This window comes from Mesoplodon mirus, assembly GCF_964341445.2.
Source record: "Mesoplodon mirus genome assembly, chromosome: 8".
Taxonomy (NCBI): Eukaryota; Metazoa; Chordata; class Mammalia; order Artiodactyla; family Ziphiidae; genus Mesoplodon; species Mesoplodon mirus.
In genome coordinates this window covers 105,643,598-105,663,152 of record NC_138984.1, presented here as the reverse complement: position 1 = coordinate 105,663,152, position 19,555 = coordinate 105,643,598, and the positions used below count along the sequence as shown (strand labels likewise).

The following is a 19,555-nucleotide window of genomic DNA, read 5'->3' as shown; positions in this document are numbered from 1 at the left end:
GGCAGTGCTGCCGCTCGAACTCAGGTCTGTCTGGCTCAGCCTCCCTCGGGAATCACCACCTGCACAGCTGTGTTTCGTTTGTTGGGCCATGAGAACCTTGGAGGAAGGAGCTCCGTCTTTTCGTGGGTTCCTTCCACACAGTTTGGCTGGTCCTCGGTGCTCAGTGACACTCGTGAAGTGAATGACGGTGTGAGTGGCATTGTCACCCCCCCTTGTTGGTTGGGGCATTGGTGCCTCTTCTCCTCAAGTCTTCCAGGTCCAAAGGGGCCCTTGCCTCCCCCGTCTGCCAGGGCCACCAGCGGAGAAGGGGGCCCCGGATGAGATGGAGCCGCAGAAACCTGCCTCTGTCTACCAGCCCCATAGTCCTTTTTCTCCTCCTCTGTGCAGGCTACGTTCTGAATTCCTTCTCCTTTCCAGGCCCCCCAGGACCCCAAGGTCCACCAGGAATCAAGGGAGAGGCAGGTGAGCAGGGGCTGGGCGTGTGCTCCAGCGTGCACAGAAGGCTGTCTCGGAGCAGCTGCAGGGGACCGCAGGCACACAACGCCATCCCCAGAGTCTGAACACCCGGTGGGGTCTGTATGTGAGGGAGGTCACCTGAAGTGAGATCCTAGATGGGCTGGGTTACTGGGAATTACCTGCATCCTGGGGAAGACACCTAGGTGTGGCTGGAGGGGTGTGGACACTCCAAGCCCCTCCTTGGTGCTCAGAGTACAAGCCTGTGAGCCTCACTGGGAAGAGTCAAGCTCTTTGGTCCAGACTCCAGAGTCTGACGCATCTACCTTCACCGTAGACTGGCTCTGTGACTTCGGGAGCATTCCCTTACCTTTCTGAATCTCAGTTTCTTTGTCTGTAAAATGGGGACAAGAGTGCCTCAGAGGGTTACTAGGAGGTTAAAATAACGATTCAAAGCACACGATTGTCTCTCCCTTTTAGGTTGTGGCCTTAACCTGCCCAGCTGCCTTACAAATGGCCACGGCATAGCTGGGTCAGAGAGTGTGAGGGCTTGGCTGCCCCCGGGGGGAGGGGGTCTCCATCCCTGTTACAGTCCACTCTGCTCTTCACTTAGACTCTCAAACCTCCAGCCCCTGGAGGGGTTGAGGCTGCTGAGTTGTAAAGATGTAAAGACAAACATTACTGGAGGAAAAAGCCAAATGAGAGGATTTGCAAGAAAGGGGGAAAGAAACAAACCAAGAACCTCTCAGCCTCCAGGCCACTGAGATAGAATGAAAAACACCACCAATTACAGAAGGGAAACTTGATAAAGGGAAACTCTTTTTCAAGTAACTAATTTTTGGAAAGACTTTAAGAGAAGGGGGAATCCCAAACTACCTAGTGTTCTAGGGCACCAGCAGGGTTTTTCCGGGGAGCTTTTCAGGGGGAGGATGAGTAGAAGGAGAGTTTAGGGGGACACACAGGCGCTGGAACACCCACGGGCTCACACCCACGTGCGCACACACATTTATGCAACACAGTCACACATGCACCAGCATACTTGTGCACATGCTCACATGTGCACAGACACTCACATGCATACACGCCCACAAACGCCCTCACACGCACTCACCACCCGGCCACAAACTCACTCACGCACGCTCACTCAACCTTCAGAGCCAGAGTGGGGCAGGGTCACTCAGAGGGTGGTGGGTCACCAGGCACCCCAGGGACACAGCTGTGGTCCCTTTTGTCCAGGTGAGCAAAGGACAGGAATGGGAAAGCTAAGAGCAAAGTGAGAGGGGGAAGAATTTCCTGCCAGATACAACTTGAGGCCAGCGGGGACGCAGGCCATGCTGGGACCTCAGAGCAGAAGAAGGTGAGGGACCGATAAGGGGCCTGAGGGGGGCCTGGGGAAGGAGGGGACACCACTGGTAGGGAGGGCAAAGGGGCTGATTCCAGAAGGAGGACTTTAAGCATCTAGAATCTTCCCTTGATGGCCAGCGCTCTCTCTAGAGTAGTGCTTCTCAAGCTATGGGTCATGGGTAAGAGCCGTTTGAGGTGCTTGTTTAAAATACAGGTCTGTGTTTTAGAGATCGTGGAGGGTTTGACCCTGGACAGGTAGGGGACAGGCTCTGGGAAGCACGGCCCGAGCACTCTGGCTGGGACTGAGCACCTCGTGTGCTCCTGGTCTCTTGGCCTCCCAAGAGACAACCCTCAGGGTGGCTCTGGGCGCAGCAGGGGAATGAGGCTGTGCAGCCGGTAGGCTTGGTTGCCATCCCTGCTCACCTGTGTAACTAGACACGTCACTTGGCCTGTTGAGGTTTAGCCTCTTCCTTTCAGCAAAGAATGGCAATTGCATTAAAATAATAATAATTAAATTATACATGCTTTGCAGCACGGCTATAGGGGTTGGAGATCCTGTGTTCAAACTCCACTACATGGTAGGCAGCGTTAGTGATCCTGTAAAGTGGAAAGGGAAGGACTTCAGTTCCAAGATCAGACACATGTGGGTTCTACTACAGTTCTAGCTGTGTAACCTCTCCGAGCCTCAATTTAGTCACCTGCAAAAGGGGGATAAGAATAGCAACCTTCAATGAGGATTGATTACAACAGGAATATAAGACAGAAGATTGTGATACTGTACCTGGCATGTAGGAAATATTTACATTAGAAGAAACGGAGGGTACTTGCCATCAGGAAGGAGGGCCCTTACAGGGATGTGTCAGCCATCCTCAAATATTAGAAAGGTTCCTGTGGAAGAGAAAATAGACTTGCTGTCAGTGGTGCCCCGCAGAAGAATGGAGGCCAACGGGCAAAAGTTTCTGGAGAACCAATTGTGCTGAGGTAAGGGAGGAGCAAAGAGTTAAGACTTGGGCTGCCGCACGATGAAATGGGCAGACGGGGGGCGTGGGGCACAGGGGCTGCAGAATTTTCCTTGGTGGGACTGACGGGGGATCCATGCACCAGGCAGGTGGTTGGACAGTTGACCTGTGAGGATGACTCCAAAAGTGGCCCTCCGCATCTCTCTATGGCCCAGACTTTCTCAAGGTGACCCTGCCAGCCCCAGAGAGGGGATGACAGCCAGGGCTTTTGCCTGTGGAGTCTGGGCCACACTGCTTCCCACCCCACTCTCACCCACTGCCACGCCCAGACTCAGGCCTGGAAGCAGTGTGGCTGGCGAGGGGAAATGATCAGTTTCACTTCTTCAGAAATCAGGACTCTAACCTACCCCACCTCTTCCCAAATTTCTTTTCCCAAGATCACCAGATCTCTCTTACCCACTGCTTGCCCAATCCACTGCCAGCGGACGGGGCTAGCGGACCAAGTGGGACCCGCCCCAGCGGTATTGAGGTTTTCTGCTCTTTGTCCCAGCAGATGGGTAAAGCCACAGTGATGAGGTTCCAGGGGACACTTCTATTTCCTTCACTCCATCTTTAGCTGTGATGACGGGCAGGTTCTGAAGTCAGATGCAGTTGTGATTCCTCAGGCGCCACCAGACTCTGGTCCTTTCACCGGTACTACTTTGCTTCCCAAGGTTGTAACTTTTGAGAGAGACACGGAAGTCATAGCAATACAGACTGAGGCCCAGACCAGTCTCAAGAAACCTCAGACAGGGAATCCCCTGGCGGTCCAGTGGTTAGGACTCCATGCTCTCACTAAAGAGGGCCTGCGTTCAGTCCCTGGTCAGGGAACTAAGATCTGGCAAGCCGCATGGGGCAGCCAAAAAATAAGAAAAAGAAAGAAAGAAACCTCATAAAGCCACACAATTGCCTTAGCATGATGGCCCTGGCCCCAGAGCAACAGGGCACCAACAAATTCCTCCAGGGAAATAATTCCTAGCCTTGTTTAAGAAGTGCCATTTGGGCCTTCCACTCACGTGGATGCTCTGAATGACCAAAAACTTGTTTGCTGTTTGCACCTCAGTCTGTTGTAAGGACTTCAATTGTAAACATGTTCTTTATGGCTCTTTTGTCTTCCATCAAGGAATAATTATTCTTCAAGTATCCAAACCGCCTCAGAGAAGCTAATTCCCAAGCCTTGCACCTAATGTCACTCAAACCTTAGACCCAGAGAGTTCTGTATGACAGTTGCTTCTTTCTCTCCACTCCAGACCCCTTTGTCTACTTTTCCTAAATCACTAGAGAGGAGGCTGGCCCCCTTCTGAGTCCTCTCCAGCTCTGAAATCATGAAAATAATGGAATGGAGTCCTTTAACCAAATTGCATCCCAGCAAGCTGGTCCCAGCCCCTGAGGGAGTTGCCTGGGGTGGAGCTCTGCTGATGGTGGGACCTGGCTGGCTTCCTAAGCCAGTGGGTACCGATGAGCAGGCCCTGTGTGGGACGGCTGGCAGGTTTGGGCAGGGGTTGCCGAGCCCTGCCTAGGGAGGAGGCTCCCTCGATTGATATGCACTGAGCAGTGGCAGAAAGGAGAGGGAGACACGGAGGACCAGGAGGGAACAGACTGCGGTGAGCCCAGAATGCTGATGACAAGTGGGAACTCTGAAACCTTGGCCACCAGGAAAGCCAGGCTCGGAACCGCTGGGGGCATAAGTGCTGCTGCAATGTTTTCCTCTCCATCAGTGCCTCAAAGCTTCTGTTCTCAGCCCTTGGGATCTGCTTTCTGGAATATTCAGATTTCCGTTTGGGAAGTTTGAAAAACTAATTCCTCAAATTCACACACTGAAATAAACCAGGCAGTGCTGGATGAGCCTGGGCTGTGGTCCCTCCTCCAGGGACCAGGTCACTAACCAGGGCCCTGAGATCCCGTCTTCTGGGACCTTCCGCTACCCATCAGCCAGGCCAGGTCACCTCATCCATTTTTCATGAGTTGATGTCTGGTCTCTGGGCAAGGTGGTGTGCTCCTTGAGGGCAGCCTTTGTATCTTCCGCTTCTGGGCACCAAGTAGGAGTTCAAGGAGTCTGAGTTTGGGATTTGGGTGGGACAGGATGTGTCAGAGATGGACGTGGCAGCCGGGTTTGCCCTCCTCCCATGTCTGGCCACATTCCCTTGGTTTTTCAGGAAGAAAGGGAGACATAGGCATGAAAGGAGACATGGGGGTCATGGGACCCCCTGGAGCCCGGGGGAATAAAGGTGACTCAGGGATGCCCGGTTCCCCAGGTAGGAGTCTGCACAGTCAGGTCTGTTGTCCTGTGGGTATTCCCTTTTTGTCTGGCGGGCTGAGCTAGAGGGAAAAAATATCCTTAAAAGTCCTTCTGTATTTTAGGTGTGGCTGGAATTCCTGGACTCAAAGGAGATCAAGGTAAGAGTTGTGGGAATCGGCATCATTCCAGCTACCGCTGTCCCTGGGCAAAGTCAAGTTCAGGACCTGACTCTACTATGTCTTATTCCACTGTAGTGTTAACCCAGAGCCTCTGGAGTTTTGTAAAACCTGGCCTGGCCTAAGAGAAACAGAGCAGCTTTGGAGGGCAGGCCTAACTGATATTCTTTTTTAGAGCTTCATTCCACCCTGCCACCCAGGGGTATGAAGCAGGATGCTCACACCCAGAGTTCCTAGTAAGTCCATAAACCTCAAAGTCTGCAGCAGTGAATGGAAAAAATTAATAAATTGCTGAGACTGTAATTTTCCTCCCACTAATAGGGCTAGTTCAAGGCTTCTAGAGTTTAAGCTGCCCAGGGAACCTATGAGGTGTTAAGAGATACATGTGCCACTGCAGAGAAGAGGTGTGTTGAAGGGGTGGTCAGCCAGGCCCTCTGCCAACCACTCCCAGCCTTTCATTCATGACTTAACTTTCAGGACAACCCGGAGCCAAGGGTCTTCCAGGCTTTCCAGGAGCTGCGGGATCCCCGGGTGCCAAGGGTGAGCCTGGCAGCGCTGGTCCCACTGGGCCAATAGGTGAAGTCCTGGGTCCCGTGGTGGGCGTGGGGAGTGATGTCTGAAGATCCACCCAGCCCAGGCCTTACACCCTCCATGGTATCTGTTGTCCAGGACCATCAGGGAGGCCCGGGAGTCCAGGAGCCGAAGGTGTGAAAGGAAGCAAGGGGGACACAGGTAACAGGGGGTGTGGGTAGGTGGGCAGGTGGAGTTGCTGGGTGTCAAGGATGGACAGAGAGGAGGACTACCTCCCAGCAGGCCCACCAGAAGCAGGCAGAGGGTCTCCTGTGTTCTGGCCCCTGACGCACCTGGATTAAAAGGGGCACTTTCCTCTGCCAGAACCCTTTGAGTCCAAGGCCCTGGAGCTGTCTTTCTCTGCCCAGAGTCCCTGAGAGGCTTTGAATGCCATGACCAAACCTCCACCGTCAAAGAAGAGAGTAGGGGGCGCCTTGGCCGCACTGTCTCCTGGCCTGCGTTCCGGGGGTGCTTGTAGTACCCTCTCTATCCCACTGACCTGCGGTGGGGTCCCAAGGGTCAGGGCTCTGGATTTGGACAACAGCTGTCGAGAAATCCTTCTTGCACATTCTCCCAGGGGGGCTCAGGCCAAGAGGAGTTACCCACAGTTACCCAACTCACAGAGACTAGCTCATAAACCATGGTGCCAACCTAGTCAAGGTTATAAACTGTTAACGCCAATGTAGTCTAGGTTATAAACCATCATACCAGTGTGGTCTACTTTATAAAGGACTGTGTTTTGTCCAGTCACTAAGTAAGTCCAGGCACCTACGATGGTCTAGAAAGTCTGGTCCACTGTGTTAGGTGCTGGACCCCCATGATGCATAAGACCTGGTTCCTGCCTTCAGATGTGCAGGCTGGTGCAGGAGATAGGTAGATGGACTGTTGCCAGATGGTGTCAGGCACACTGTTCTGTGGGTTTTGCATGGGGAAGTGCCACATGCCATTTAGAAAGCCAGGTGCAGGCCAGGAGGTATTGTGGTCAGTGCAGGGTTGTGAGAAAGGACTGTGTATCTTCCAAGGATGTCTGTGGACAGTCACTGCCAGAGCAGAAGGTCATACTTGAGTTAGACAACCCGGATGCCTTCACCCCAGAACCACATTAGAGACCTACGCCAGGGGCAAGCCCTCTCAGTTTTCATTGAACAAGTGGTCAACGGATTGATTTTTTTAAACAAATGCGACTTGACCCAAATCCTTCAAGTTCACAGTGGCCCCTGGTGGGGTTAGCAAAAGGTAGGCAGTGCAGGAGTGACGGAAGAGCTCGAGCTGGGTCTTGGAGGATGAGTCGAGCTGAGCCACGTGGGGAGAGGAAGGCAAGTCCAGAGAGAGGGAACCGAGCAGGTGAAGTCTTGGAGGGTGAGGGAGGGCTCTGTAGGTGCATGTCCCTGGAGTCCAGGTCTAGGTTGTGGTAGAGGCTCAGGAGCTCTGGCCAGAGAGCTGGGCCATGCCACCTCCTGAGCCTTGGACTCTGGACCTTCGACCTTTGGAGTTTCCCTGATGCTTGTCAGCAGCCCTGGCACAAGCAACTCCTATGTCCATGCCCTTCCAATCCATGCAGCCTGGGAGCTGATTTCCTTTTCACAGATGGTGGGTCAGTGCAGGCAGGGGCTGTGCTACCTGATGCCCTATAAATGCCACTTGAAGGCCACCAGCAAGTCTCACCTTCCAGAAAGGTTCCTTCTGGGTGTGGTGGTCAGGTGACCCCGATTAATTGGCTGCCTCTTTCTGATTTTATACTTTCATCTTCCCTGACTCCAGATCTTAGCGTGCCTGACTCTGAGGCTGTCTTACCACTGAGTTTTCTGCTTGGCTTCATGGAGATGTTGGCGCTTCTCCCTCAGTTATAAACTGGGAGCCCCGCCACCCGACCCCCCCGCCACCACTGCCAGACTAGTGATTCTTGACTAAGCAAGAGTATGGGGGACAAAACATGATTTTACCCACAAGGGGCACTGCACCCACTCCCCAGACCCCTGAGCCTGTGTCTCCCACTGAAGGGGGAGAATCTTGCCTGCACTCTGCGTCCTGGGAGGGTTTGCGTAATGAGAGCAGCTCCTGACATGAGCATTTTCATGACAGCCCAAAGGAAAACACACTTTGGTTAGTGCTGCTTCACAGTAAGAGATGCAGCCAGGGTTGGAATCCAGGCCCGGCTGACGCAAAGCTTGAGGCCTCATCCATTATACTCTGTCATGCTGCCTTCCTCTGCGGGCAGCCTGAGCCCTCCCCCACCCCCATCAGGGCACTCAGATGAGTAGCACCGTCTCCCTGTACCCAAGTCGTGGAAGGATCAGAGCAGAAGCTGCAGCAGCTTCTTCCACTCTTAGAAGGAAACATGGAGCTCTCAGCCCCTGTTATGGCTCTTTGGTATTTACCTAAGATCCCACAGACACTTTTGGCCAACTGTCTGGGAATCACTTAACTCCATGATAGAGTCCCTGCATATCTGGTGAGCACCTTTATGGGAACCTCCATCAATCAGGCCTAGTGGGAAATACCAACCAGGCAGATTCTAAGGGTTATTCCTTAATTCTGGCTGCCCAAGTAAACATGGTGAATTACACTTTCAATTTGGGGCGTGTGATGATTACAACAAATTCCAAATTGCACGTTTCCCGCTCAAACCCAAACGTTTGTCTTGATCAAGTAGCTGATGGTCTACATAGACATCTCAGGAGGGAATTCCCTTAGGACCGTAAACTGGCTAGCTGTAGCCAGGGCTGTATTTCATCTTGAAGTCATAGGTTAATGAACTTTTGGAAATGTCAGATTCTGAAGTGGGAGAAGGAAGGGTGGGTGGTGAGTGGGAGCCAGACCATCTCATCATGGAAGACAATGCATACTTGTCGATGTCAAGGTGTTGGTATTCCCCAAACTAGAGGTACTGAGGTGTGGGTTCAATTTTGATTATATCAAGCCAGTTTTTCAAACTGATGTATTTCCCATTTTGTAAATAAAATCATTAATCTCACAGGAGACTATCTAGCAGTATGGGATGAAAACAGAGAAATATGGGTGCCTTGGCTTAACCTAGGTAACAGCTAGATCTCGTTATTGTGCATTAATTCCCAAAAGTAAGAGGTCTGTTTAGTGCTAATGATGCCTCCAAGCCAGGCACTGTGTTTGGACCTTTCCTCCTGTGATCTTAGTTCATCCACACAGCTGAGTTTCATCATCCCTACCTTACAACTGAGGAAGCAAAGGCTCCCAGAAGGTAAAACCTTTCCTCAGGGTCTCAGTTAATATACACCGAGTCCAGGAGTTAATCTCAAAGTCTGATTCCAAAATTGTGCTTTTCTAAATTTTGTTGTGTAGAATAACGTAGAGTATAGGACTCAGAGAAATCAGAATTGCCCGCACCTCTCACCCCACAGTAGATGGGTAAATCCTACCTTAGTCACCAAATCTTCTTGCTGCTGTGAACGCTCACTAATCACACTCCAACCCGTTCTGGTGGAACATTTCCCCACGTTCACACCCCTTGAGAAAGATTAAAGATAAAGATGGCGAAGAGGAGACTCCTTCCATTCTGTTGGGAAGATAGACTGCATAGTTTATTTAAGTAGGACATTATCACCGAGAAGAACTTTCTGTAATGGTAGTTTCCTTCACCGTTCATAAAACAGGGTTTTATCAAACCCCCAAAACTTAGTTTTTTCTAACCCTTGATCTTTCAAACGATTGCAGAATCATTGGACTTTGGGGAAAAGAGTTGCAAAAAAAAAAAAAAATCCACAACAAAACGAATTTTAGCTCTAAATCCTTTGGCCATTTTGAAAAGGAAAATTTGTTTGGAAATCAGGAAGGGCTCACTTCAACTTGTGATCATGGCACGTCTCCTTCTACCACCTCACCTCATGAAATGAAGTTAGACGCAGCCAAAACATTGAAGCTCCAAAATACCGATCTGATCAAAATTTCTGCATCTCAACAACCTTCATGTCTAAAATATAACAAGAATCTGAATTTTCTATGTCCTTTTATGTTTCTCTTGAGGCAAAGCCAAAGTGCAAATAACTTGAAATCTAGTTTCTCATCTGTATTTTAAGATGCGTTTTACTTTAGAGATAAGTAACAAAGAATAATCCATAATAGCAATTAAGCCCTATATCATGAATATAATCTCTCAGTTGATTTCATTCCCCATGTCTAAGTATTGACGTAGTCCAAGAATGTATTAAATTCTACCAACTCATATTACTAAATTGTCACTTAGAATTTTCCTCGTTTTCCTCTAAATTTCTTAGAGACATCTGAAGAAGTCGACATGCGTCCCAATTTTGGGCCCCCTACCTACCATCTTACTTCTTGTTATACAGCTCAATTTGTTAGGTATTAAATTAACCCCAAATTTGCCAGGCTGCACTTAGTCTGTAAGTTGGGATGGTATTTAAGGAAGTTTCCTAATGTAATGGAAATTTCTACTTTAAATCAGAGTGAGGAGGCCTGTGCATCACCTTGGACTTGCCAACTAGCTAGGTGATGATGGGTTGGTACATGACCTCCAGAGCCTTGGTTTCCTCCTCTGTGGAGTGTGGGGAGAGTTCTAGAATAATACCCAGGTCCCTGCCAATCTGCCAGCACTCTGGGTTTGAAACAGGCAATTTTCCCTTCAAGCAGGGACCTTCTAAGATTTTAGGCAGAGCAGCAGCTGAACCCAAAACAACAGGAAGGCATGTGCTTTCTAACTAAACTATTTTCTTAGAGGGAAAGTGTTTCTATAAATAAGCACTTTGCAAATAAATATTTTGACCCTTTCGGCGTGATGAGTCTGTGACCCCCAGGGAATCCCAGTTTGCTTGTGGTTAAGAGGACAAACCCAGCATTCATTCCCTTCCAGTGTAGGTTTACAACATGAACTTCTAAATCCTATTTTTCAGCCATTTCTCCTTCTCCCTGATCCAATCAGGATGCCGCCTTGATTTATAGTGAAGTCATTACTGGTCCCTGGATCCATGTATAGCCACTCAGCGAGCACCTCTCAGAGTCTAGTCCTGGAGAGAAATCACACCCAAAAAAATCACACAAAACTCAATTCCAGTTTCCTTGCCTTGAAGAGGGGAGTTTTAAAGACATAAACCTACACCTATTATACACATCTCAGAGGGCATTTTATCAAGGGCCAGTGGGTTACGGGAGGGCTCAGACAGGGGAGGGGCCGTGAGCTCCTCAGAGATTCGAAGGCTGCTTGGAGGACGCGGGCTGTCAGCTGGTCCCTGAAGACTGAGTGAGATGTGTTTAGGGCAGTGGTTACTCAAACCATGGTCCCTGGACCAGCAGCATCAGAAAGACCCAGAAACCTGTTAAAAATGCAGTGTCTCAGATTCCCAGCCTAGATGCAGTGAATCAGGAACCCCAGGGCGGGGGGGGGGGCGGGGGGCTTAGCAAGTTGTTTTTAACAAACCCTGTGCTGGTGATTCTGACGCTCACTCTAGTTGGACAACTTATTTAGGAGTCAGAGATGGCCTAAGGCCACTGGGAGTCTTTGGGACGAGGTGGAGAGCCCACGTGAAACTCCAGGAAGTAGTGAGCTGGCAGGCTGGTGGAACGCAGGCAGCCACAGTGACCAGTGGGAGGCCAACCCTGCGTCCTAACCCCAACGTCACCACTCCCTCCCTGTGTGACGTGGGATAAATCACCTAGCATCTCTGAGTGTGGATTTCCTCCTCTGTAAAGGGGGAAATGGCACGACCTCGCTGGGAAGCTGAGAGATGTATGTGAAGCTCCTGGCATGGTGCCTAGTGCAGGGCAGGCAGCAGCAGAGGTTGAGTCCCCAAGAGGTGGGGGGCTGGGAGGGAGGGTGTGAGAAACGAGGTGGAAGGGTCAGGCCTTGGGGACCATGGCCCTAGTGAACAGGGGCTCCCCTAGGGCTCCTGTCCATATAGGACATTTGTTGTTCGGTGCTCTGGAGGCTTCTTCGGTGGTGGAGAGGCAAGAAGGCGAGATCACAGTGTCAGGTGTCCCTCAACCTTGGGTCTAGGGACAGGATCTTAAGGTAGAGATCTGTGCAATATGGCAGCCTTTAGGATGTGACAGAGAGGGTCAAGAGTCTAGATATGAACCGTTTTTCTATTTAATAACCAAAAACATGTTTCTGAATGTGGTTTCTCCTTCCTCATCTTGACACCTGCAAGTCAGGTGCAGGTAAGCAGAGAGGACACATCTACTGCCCGTGCTGGGCCACCTGAGGTCAACAGAAAACATCTGGCGGGGGGGGGGTTGCTGGGCAGCAAGCCTGGAGCTCCTGCGGGAGCTTCAGCTCCAGTGTCCCAGGCGCTCTCCACTGGAGGAGACACAGACACGTGCCGACAGGGTCCCAGGGTCCTTGTGGCACCGCTTGTCAGACACGAGGTTTAGTACTTGACACAGACAACTTCATTTCAGTCTGACAACCACCCCGAGGCAGCCAGAGGCTCCGAGGAGAAAGGTGAGGCTAAGGGAGAGGGAGCCTGGCTCAAGGTCACAGAGGCAGACGCAAGCCCAGGCTTTCTCTGACTCTGGCCCCTGTGCAGCCTTGGGAGGAAGTGCGTCAGCCACGGGCGAGACCAGAGAAGGCTTCAGAGTCAGCAACATCTAGCATCTTAGCAGCTTTCACAGCCTTGATCCCGCTCCCCAGGGGACCAAAGCGGTGAGGCTTTCCAAACCGAGGGACCGGAGTGGGCACAGCTGGCGCAGGGTGAGCTGGAGCCTGTCTGCCAGGGCCAGCCTCGAAGGTCCCTCCAGCTTTTAGAAGACACTCTCTGAGCCTCATTCTGGTCCTCATCTCAAACATGAGGGGCAGAACTAGATCTTTCCAGGGCTGCCCGCCTCCCTTGGTGCCCAGGCTTGCAGCAGCAGCTCCTAGCTCCTCGGCCCTCGGGCCGTCCTCCCCAGGCAGCGCCCGGCCTCAGACGAGCCCTCTGAAAGGCTGCCAGGAGCCAGGACTCCTTGCTCATTATTCCAAGAAGGGATCCTGAAGAGGCCTACCAGGCCCCTCGCCTGCCCTCCACTGACCAGCACACAGTAGGTGCTCAGGAAAGCCAGGAACTGAAGTGGAAGGCAGGAACTTCCCCCAGGCAATTGGCAATGAGGGTAACTGAGTTCCTTGTGGTCTCTAGTGATCATCAAATGGGTGGGTTCTTGGTTAAGACTGAGCTGGTGTGGTGGGAGGGATACCAGTCAAGAGCATGGTGAGAGTGCATTCCCACTGGTACCCTCTAGTAACTGTTACTTCATGGTCAATAATGAGCTTTAATTTCCCCAACTTTGTGTAACTGTCTTGGAGAGTCCTGTTTCTCTGAAATAAAATCAATATTTGCACTTAAAATTGAGAGACCATGGAGTTACTAAACCAATAAATTATTATCCCACAATAAATGATGACCCAGCATGGTGCGGGGGATAGTGGGTCTTCCATGTAAGTTAGTGAAAAAAGAGATGAATGTGAAGAAGGAAGAAAGAAAGGAAGGGAGGAAGGAAGCAACTTTCACATTAGAACTACAAATAGGATCATCCCCAATGACTGCAGTGCTTATTTTTCCATTTTCTGGATGTGAGACCCTTTAGCTATATAAATGTTTAGCTACACTGGGGGCCACAATGAAATAAAGCAATAAACCCTATGGAATATCTACTGAGGGTGAGGGCCCCCCAAAGCTCCTAGTGGCCACTGAGTCTCTTTCGCAGTCTTTTACAAATAAAAATAACTTTATTTTCAAATTATCTCTCAATTCTTTTTCAATAAAATGCAGCAGAAAGGAATGGGATTGAATTTAGACACCAAGTCAGGTTATTTCTGGATAAGGAAGGCCAGCCACTGAGTCCGGGGTCTGTCCATCTAACCTAGACTTTCATCCAATACATTTCTATTTCACCCCAACACACGTCCCCATTTATCTGCAGTCTGTCTACTTTTATTCTCTGCTAAAGAGGCTTTAAACAATCGTGGAGAACCAATGTACCTTTCCTTCTGCATTAATCAGACAGAAGGTAGAGGTTATCTAAGATTAAAAGCGTCTAATATCTAAGTTTTATTATCTTCTCCCCTTTTTTTGTATTTTGATCTTAGGACTTCAAGGACAGCAAGGAACAAAAGGAGAATCAGGAGCTCCAGGTAAAGTGCCAGCTTCATTTTCATTTCTCACAGTGATGACTGGAAGAGCTCGTGCTCCAAGGGTGGGTCTTGTCGACCCTGAAATCACGGCGGTAACTTCAGTAACCTCAGTAACCTTTCCCCAGAGTGTCTCCGCCTCCAGGGCTCTATCGCTCCAGCCTCAGACTCTTTGGGTGACAAACCTGGGGAAGGGGTGTAGAGACAAGGGTGGGGGCAGAGGGGGTGGAGGGTAAAGAAGACCAGGAGAACTGCCCCTGGTGGTGGCCTTAGGCCACGCAGCCGCCGAGGAGCTGGGCGACCTTCCTCTCCAGTTGCCAGGTGGGTTGCATGGCCTCTATCTGCCTGTCCACATCTGCTTCGGTCGATCTCCCTCTATCCTTTGGCCCTCAAGGCGCCCCCCCTCCCTGTTGCTTCTCACGGGACTATCATCACGGTCCTTGTTGGCCTCCGCCTTAGCTAGTGGTTGGTCACTGCGCCCTGCCCACGGCATTTCTAGTCTTCTCGCCAGCCCTACCCTGAGAAGCCAAAGCGACACTCCTCAGACACATTTCCTATGCAGTCTTTCTTCCACCTGAGCTGGATATTCTATCCCTATTCTAACTTACTGAAGGAGAAGTTGAATCCTAGAAATGTTCTAGCAAATTCTCCCAGAATGGCTAGAACGTCCACACAATGATGCTGTCCAATGAGGACCAACAGCCTTGGAATACTGTGGGTGATTTTCACCCGCTCGTCCTCAACCAGAGTTTACGCAGGAGCCGGGGGATCAGGGCAGCGCCCTGCCCACACGGGCTGAACGTTCGAACAGCCCATTGATGGGGGCAGCGGGGAACCTGGTGGTTTAGGACAACTCATGCACCAAACACCAAGGCCCTTGGTCCCCCTTGGAAAGCAGAGCAGAGTGTCTGACGGAGGTGGTCTCTCTCCTCCGCAGGCCCTGCAGGCGTGAAGGGAGAGAAGGGAAGCCCAGGCCTGGTCGGCCTCAAGGGGGCACCTGGACCAGGCGGCCGAAAGGGAGAGCCCGGGGCGAAAGGTAAGGCCTCAGTTTCTGATGTGAGGTTTCTAAGGAGAGACCCGTCATAAGGTGCTGGGAGTTTTCACAACCAGAAGGGTAGAGGTTTAGTGGTTCTGTGGCCAAGTCCTGTGCTGGGATCGCCCTCAGCACTGAGCTTACAGAGGTGAATAAGGCACGGCCGGCCACTCCGAGTGGCAGGCCAGTGACCACATGCTGGCACCACGCCCAGTCAGGCCCTGGACCACACAGTCTCCATGACTGATGGCAGGAGAGACTTCCAACTCCATGTCTCTGGAATGTTCCTTCTAATAGAGCTTAAGTCCTTCCTGCTGTGGCTCAGGCCCATTTCTTCTTCTTCTTTTTTTTTTTTTTTTTTGTGGTACGCGGGCCTCTCACTTTTGTGGCCTCTCCCGTTGCGGAGCACGGGCTCCGGACATTCAGGCTCAGTGGCCATGGCTCACGGGCCCAGCCGCTCCGCGGCATGTGGGATCTTCCCGGACTGGGGCACGAACCCGTGTCCCCTGCATCGGCAGGCGGACTCCCAACCACTGCGCCACCAGGGAAGCACCAGGCCCATTTCTTCTTGCTCACCCATGGGAGCCCACGGCACATCCAGTCCCCATGATGCCAGGTGGCTGGCAAAGCTGAAGGAGGGAGTCTGACCCTCACCCCTCCACCCTCCTGCCCGCCCCTCCTCCCCACTGCTGGCAAAGGAGGGCAAGGGGGTCCTGGCTTGGTTTCCTTTGAACTGTGTGGTTTTTCTCCTCATGATAGGATCTTCTGGGCCACAAGGAGCAAAGGGAGAAAAAGGTCAAAAAGGTAATTGCTATTTCTGTTCTCTTTAATGTGTGTTTCGGAGGTTACTCTGTACTTGAAAATTGTAGGTGTGCCAGGGGGAGAGGCCTTGGTTCTCAGAGAGATTCCTCATTTGGGGGGAAAGCTAAGGGCTTGTCCCTTGAGTAAGCCTGCCCGTGGCACAGAGCCACAGATAACACCTTCCTCCCTCCCTCCCTTCTTTCTTCCCCCTTTTTTATCGACAACACAAGGCTAAACACGGTGGGCTGGATTTGCAAGGCCAGCTGCAGAGGGACCTGCCCCCATGGCCTCGCACCTGCAGGCCCAGGTGCACAGAGGCCGCTGGTTGTGCTGGTGCCAGAACGTGGGATCTTCCCAGCTGTGGTGGCAGCCAAGCAGGAGGCTTCTTTTCCCTAACTATAGGACTTCCGGAAATGAAAAGGCAGAGCCTGCCTTCACACAGAGCCCTGGGCTGCTTCCCTCACCTCTCCCACGTGTGTTTTGTCATCCAGGCGAATCCATGGTGTCCGTCCGGATTGTTGGCTCTAGGAACCGAGGCCGGGCTGAAATTTACTATAATGGTGCCTGGGGGACAATTTGCGATGACGATTGGGACAATTCAGATGCCACTGTCTTCTGCCGCATGCTGGGTTACTCTTCGGGAACTGCCGTTTTCAATGTGGGAGCTGGTAAGTGAATCGATCCTCAACCAGGAGCCTCTGTCCTTGAGGTGCTGATGTGGGCTTTCTCTCCCTGGTAGGGTGTTGGCAACCATTGGTTGCAAGTGACTCAGCTTGGTTGGGTTAAAAGAAAAGGATTGGTTCAAGCAACTGAAAAGTTCTGCAGCCCAGGGCCCCAGCTTACATCCTTCAGACTTGGCAGCCCCAGGAGAAAGAAGGCTCTCGTCCCCAAAGGGACAGCAAAGGCTTGTTTGAGTTGCTGTCTGTCCAGCCCTAGAGCCAGAATGCCATGTGTCGGAGGGTGTTTGTGAGGGACACTCTCTGGACAGCTGAGGGGCTGGAGCTGGGAGAACAGAGAAGGATGCAGGGCAGGCAAGCCCAGTGGTCATCCCAGCTCTCTGGAACCTGAAGGTCTATCTAGGTGGCCCAAGTTTGATCATCTTCAAGGAGAAGATATGAAGGGAAGAGAAAACTAATCAGAGCAGGGACCTCCTAAAATTCGTTTTGGAAAGATGTCCTGGGGTGCTAGAGACTCAGCTATGTCTTGCAGCAAAAGGTTTAGACTTTCAACAAAAGAGTTAAGCACCAGGCCTGAGACCATTTCTAAGCTGATCTGGCAGGGACACTAGGCCCGTTTCCCCTGCCCCCACCCCAAAATGTTCTCTGCCCTTACCCCTGCCCCCAACCCCACCAAAATGCATACCTACTTTTCAATCTGAGTCTAGTTGCATTACAAAACTCCTTTAAAATACACATTTTCCTCAAACAGATTAAGCCTCCATAGATGGTCACTCTGTCGTGTAAATTATGGAAATCAAATAATCCAGTAATTCCTCTGAGCTCCTGATCTGAAATCAATTCTATCAGAAGCAAGGGGGTTTGAGGAAGGTGTGAATGCTTTAGAACACGTGCATGGCCTGGTTACAAAGGCAGTTAAGGAAGAGACAAACCCTAGAGATCCCTAGGAGGAGATTTCAAATCATGCTTGGGTTACATCTTAAATACTCGGATGAGACTTTTGTCAAAGGGTAGAAAGCAGAACAGCGGCAGAGCCGCCGTAAGAGAGCAGACCCGCCGTCAGCACGGTGGGCCTGGGCACATGTGGGAGAAGTTGGCAGTCTAGCTCCCCGTGGAAGCCCCTGAGGACAGACGGGCCACGCTGCTTGGACCCTAATCCCACGCTCCTCTCCCTCCTTGCTTTTGCTGTGTCCAGGCACTGGGACCATCTGGCTGGACAACGTTGCGTGTCAGGGGTCGGAATCGACCCTGTGGAGCTGTAGCAAGAACAGCTGGGGCTCTCACAACTGCAACCACAGTGAGGATGCGGGCGTGGACTGCAGCTGACCCCACCGGCTGTTCACTGCTCCGCCCCCAAGGCGTCCACAGCCAAGACACTCAGCCCACGAAGGGAGGCCGTGCTCCCCGAGGAGCTTCCTGGGGTGGCTGACAGCCTCTGAAGTGGGCTTGCTAATAAAGCTCAAAGCGCTACCTGGCACCGCCCGGCGCCGTGGCTGAAATCACTAGCTCCTGCCCACTCCCTGCCCACAGCCTTTCACCGAGTCCTCACATTCCCCACACCCCCATTCCCACGCACGGGGACAGTGGAGTCTCAACTCAGAGCCGGGGAGGCTGAGGGTACAGGGGGTGCTGAAATGCAATGCCGAAAGTGAGGCTCACCTGTAGACAGAAGTAGTCATGACCAGCCTTTCAATCAATCCGATGTAGCATCTCTGCACAGCAGCAGGCACTCCCTCCAGCCCTGGAGGTGCTCGGCAGCAAATGAAGAGGCCACAGGTAGCTGGCACCAGGTTGCCTGGAAAATAGGAAATGTACCATTAAGCATGAACATTTGTTCTCATTAGGATGGGAGCTGCATAAATGCAGGAACTTTTGTCTGTTTCATTCACCCCTGTAGGGGCTCAGTAAAAATTTATGAATGAACGACTGAATGAAACCAAGAAGGTAGAGCAGCTCACCCGCTCTGAGAAATCTGGCCTCCCTCGCCCTTTGCAGTCTTCCCCTGGGATACATGTTCTCTGAGCGCAATCACATGCTCTCACCCTCTCCCTCCAGGTGTTGTCAATGGTTCAGGTAGATGTGAAATCTGGGAGAGTGGGATGCAGGGATGCGGCTCTGAAGCATCACCGTCCACCCTTGACCTGTAAGGAGGTCAGCCTCAGCGCGTTAGGAGACTTGCCCAGGGACACTTGTAAATGGTGGGGCGGTGGAAGGGCTGGGAGATGGAGTGGACACCTCAGGGCTTTCTGCCTCAAGAGCTCAACCAGCCACCCAGGACCCAATATGCACTTTCAGAGGCTGCAGCTGCACACTCAGCATCAAGGGCAGAGCCGCAGGGGGACGGGAGGGCTCTCTGGCCCTCGGCGGGGAGAGGGGCATGGGACGGGGGTTGAAAGCTGGCTGTGTTCATTTGTCAGAAACCTCTATACTGATGCAGGTTTTCCTGGCACTTCGAGATAGGGGAGTGGTAGGGCAGTCAGGGAGGAAAGAGGACATTTTAAGCCCTATCAGGGGCGCTGGGATATAATACCTTGCAAATGGTAACTAATGCGTCTTAGCAGCCTCCTTCTTTCTCCAATCTTATTGCCTGTTCCTTATCTCCCAACGAGTTTCCCACCCCCCCCCCATTCCCCCACCCCATAAAGGAAGGAAAGGGCAGGTACAGCCTGAAACAAAGATGTCATCTCGGGCTTCCCTGGTGGCGCAGTGGTTGAGAGTCTGCCTGCCGATGCAGGGGACACGGGTTCGTGCCCCGGTACGGGAAGATCCCACATGCCATGGAGCGGCTGGGCCCGTGAGCCATGGCCACTGAGCCTGCGTGTCCGGAGCCTGTGCTCCGCAACGGGAGAGGCCACAACAGTGAGAGGACCGCGTAACGCAAAAAAAAAAAAAAAAAAAAAAAAAAAAGTCATCTCTCCCATCTGAACCTCAGAGCTGACTTCCTGAACCTCTTTAGAAAGAGGAGAGCCATGAAAATAGAGTTGAAAGCAGAAATAGTTTTCTAGTGTTTTCCATTTAGCTTATCAAAAGCCAAACCTGGCTGACTTGATTATAGTGTTTTAAGTGCAGGAGGTCTGAACAGAGCAATCAGGAAGGGAGGGTACCGTGAAAGCCCCCTGCCCCTCACAGGGGAAGGTGGGAAAGGAGACGAAGAGACAAAAATAGAGGAGGG

General features: G+C 51.7%; 1 protein-coding gene across 1 annotated transcript in view; it reads left to right on the top strand.

The window, feature by feature from the left end:
* Nucleotides 1–17,860, top strand: part of MARCO (macrophage receptor with collagenous structure) — a gene marked incomplete at its 5' end in the record, with an annotated part of 39,197 nt that extends 21,337 nt beyond the window's left edge. Inside the window, 10 exon segments of the mRNA XM_082630786.1 lie at nucleotides 418–462; nucleotides 4,952–5,050; nucleotides 5,157–5,192; nucleotides 5,688–5,786; nucleotides 5,880–5,942; nucleotides 13,831–13,875; nucleotides 14,810–14,908; nucleotides 15,665–15,709; nucleotides 16,198–16,374; nucleotides 17,579–17,860. Of these exon segments, the coding sequence (XP_082486912.1) occupies nucleotides 418–462; nucleotides 4,952–5,050; nucleotides 5,157–5,192; nucleotides 5,688–5,786; nucleotides 5,880–5,942; nucleotides 13,831–13,875; nucleotides 14,810–14,908; nucleotides 15,665–15,709; nucleotides 16,198–16,374; nucleotides 17,579–17,709 (839 nt within the window). The 3' untranslated portion in view covers nucleotides 17,710–17,860.
* Between the last annotated feature and the right edge of the window lie 1,695 nt (nucleotides 17,861–19,555).